The 2,500-nt window shown below is 28.4% G+C and overlaps 1 protein-coding gene and 1 long non-coding RNA gene across 2 annotated transcripts in view; both read left to right on the top strand.

Annotated features, from left to right (window-relative positions):
- Nucleotides 1–600, top strand: part of LOC122254966 (uncharacterized) — a 2,443-nt gene extending 1,843 nt beyond the window's left edge. Inside the window, exons 2-3 of the mRNA XM_086544263.1 lie at nt 243–335; nt 581–600. Of these exons, the coding sequence (XP_086400389.1) occupies nt 243–335; nt 581–600 (113 nt within the window). The remainder of the gene's footprint in view (nt 1–242; nt 336–580) is intronic.
- A 278-nt stretch (nt 601–878) lies between these two features.
- Nucleotides 879–2,500, top strand: part of LOC147470431 (uncharacterized) — a 2,839-nt gene continuing 1,217 nt past the window's right edge. The window contains exon 1 of the long non-coding RNA XR_015191693.1: nt 879–1,108. This is a non-coding gene — a long non-coding RNA (uncharacterized LOC147470431). The remainder of the gene's footprint in view (nt 1,109–2,500) is intronic.

Genomic DNA, 2,500 nt, shown 5'->3' with positions numbered 1-2,500 from the left:
TAGTGTTGATGTTATTGTTTTGTTTGATATAAATGTTTGATTTCTCATCTATTTACCTATCTTTTTTTTTCTTGCACTATCATTATCATCACCTTAAAAACAAAAAAACAAAAAAACTCATCACATTTAGGAAACGAGTGTAATGAAAAAAGATACTCACAATACTTAATAACGACCATTACTAACGGTGATGAATAAAGACATCACTAATAATAGATCATTTACGTTCGTGTCATTAACAGTGATTCAGGGAATGCCAGATGACGGAATGACGATGACCGGGACGACCATCGACTGCTATTCCAACATGACCTGTGTGCTGGGAAATGAGACTGGTAAGTGGTCGTCATTGGGTTGTGGTTGTGGTTGTGTTTTTGTTGTTTGTGTCCTGGATTGTCTCTCACCCCCTTAAAAATAATTTTGAAATTTAAGGGAAGGTTTTTTTTAATCAGTCTTCCCCCCCCCCCCTTTAAAAATGATAATAAAATTTATGGAAAGTTTTTTTTATCAGTCTCCGCCCCCCCCCCTTAAAAAGGGGGGAAATATAAGGAAATGAAAAAAAAATGTGTTCACATAAAAGGTTATACTTTTATTTCGTAGTATTGTTCTTATCATTTTTAACATTTTTGTTGTAGTTATCATTACTATTGTTATTATCATTATTATCTTTATTATTATTATCATTATTACTATCGTCATTACTATTATTATTGTTATTATCATTATTATTATTACCATCATTACCATTATCGATATTATCAATATCATCATCACCATCATCATCATCATCACCATCATCATCATTATCCTCACCATCACCACAATAACCCCCATCATTACCAACACTCTCCTCCTCACCCATATACAACTACCCTGGAAACAGTGCAACAACAATACAAATCACAATAAACAAATCACTAACAATACTCAAGAATCATAACATTTATGGTGATGAAAGCAGCAGTGACTGACGGAACAACAGCTGATTCAGGAACAACAGCTGACTCAGGAACGACAGATACCAGTGCCAGTACGAGTACCAGTACGAGTGCCAGTACCAGCATCACCTGTTATTCCAGCGGTACTTGCGTCCTGCCTAGTGGTTCTGGTGAGTCATTTGCATATTCATGTTTACGATTTTTTTTTAATTTGCATGTTCATATTTACGGATTTCTTAAAATTTTGCGTATTCATATTTGCGAATTTGTAAAAATTTGCGTATTCATATTTGCGATTTTTTTTAATTTGCATGTTCATATTTACGAATTTTTTAGATTTGCATATTCATGTTTACGATTTTTTTTTAATTTGCATATTCACATTTACGATTTCTTAAAATTTGCATGTTCATATTTACGATTTTTTTGAATTAGCATATTTACATTTACGTTTTTTTTTTTTTTTTTTTTTTTGCATATTCATATTTACGGATTTTTGAAATCTGCATATTCTCATTTACGATTTTTTTTTAAACTTGCATATTCACAATTACGATTTTTAAAAATTATTATTAAGGTTGTTGTTTTTCTTAGGAGTGTTGTTGTTAGCATTGCTTTTGGTATTATGATTATCATTATTGATGTTATTGTTTTTTTTATGTTATTATTATGATTATTATTATCATTTTCGTTATCATTGATGAGGGTATGCTAATGACAGTAATGATTATGATGATGATATTAATGATAACAAATAAACAATTATGATTATGATAATTATGATACTGTTATAATGTTGATAAAAATTATACTAGCAGCAACAATAAAACTATGGATAATGATAATGAAATTAAGATAAAATTCAATGATAATCTTAATGATAAGATTTGAATAATAATGATTGTAATGATGATGATTAATATCAAATCTTATTTATCTATTTGTTATCAATAATGATCACCATTATTTCCATTATCATTGTCGGTATCATTATTATCATCATGATTCTTATATGTCATTATTATTATGATTATAATTATCATCACTATCACCATTATTATTATATCATCATTGTCATTATCATCATCATTATATTATTCCAATTGTTGTTATCATTTACAATTAATATTGTCTTCATTATCATTATCATCACTGTCATTATCAGCATCACTATTATTATAACTTTTCGTTATCATTATTATTCCTACTACATCATCATCATCATCATCATTAGTATCTTCACTATCATCATCATCATCATCATTAGTATCTTCATCATCATCATCATCATCATCATCATCATCATCATCATCACAATAATCATTCATGATGACTACTTTACAATACCAGCTATCACTTATCATTACTATTAATATCATTAATACTTACATCTATTACTTATACCTATTACCTATATATCTTACTTATATCTATTACTTACATCCATTACTCACATCTGTAACTTATATATGTTACTTATATCTATTACTTACATCCATTACTCACATCTGTAACTTATATATGTTACTTATATCTATTACTTACATCCATTAGTCACATCT

Source organism: Penaeus japonicus, unplaced genomic scaffold (genome assembly GCF_977035675.1).
Source record: "Penaeus japonicus unplaced genomic scaffold, GWHDUDI00000001_assembly GWHDUDI00000015, whole genome shotgun sequence".
In the NCBI taxonomy this organism is placed as follows: Eukaryota; Metazoa; Arthropoda; class Malacostraca; order Decapoda; family Penaeidae; genus Penaeus; species Penaeus japonicus.
This window is presented reverse-complemented; position numbering and strand designations above follow the sequence as displayed.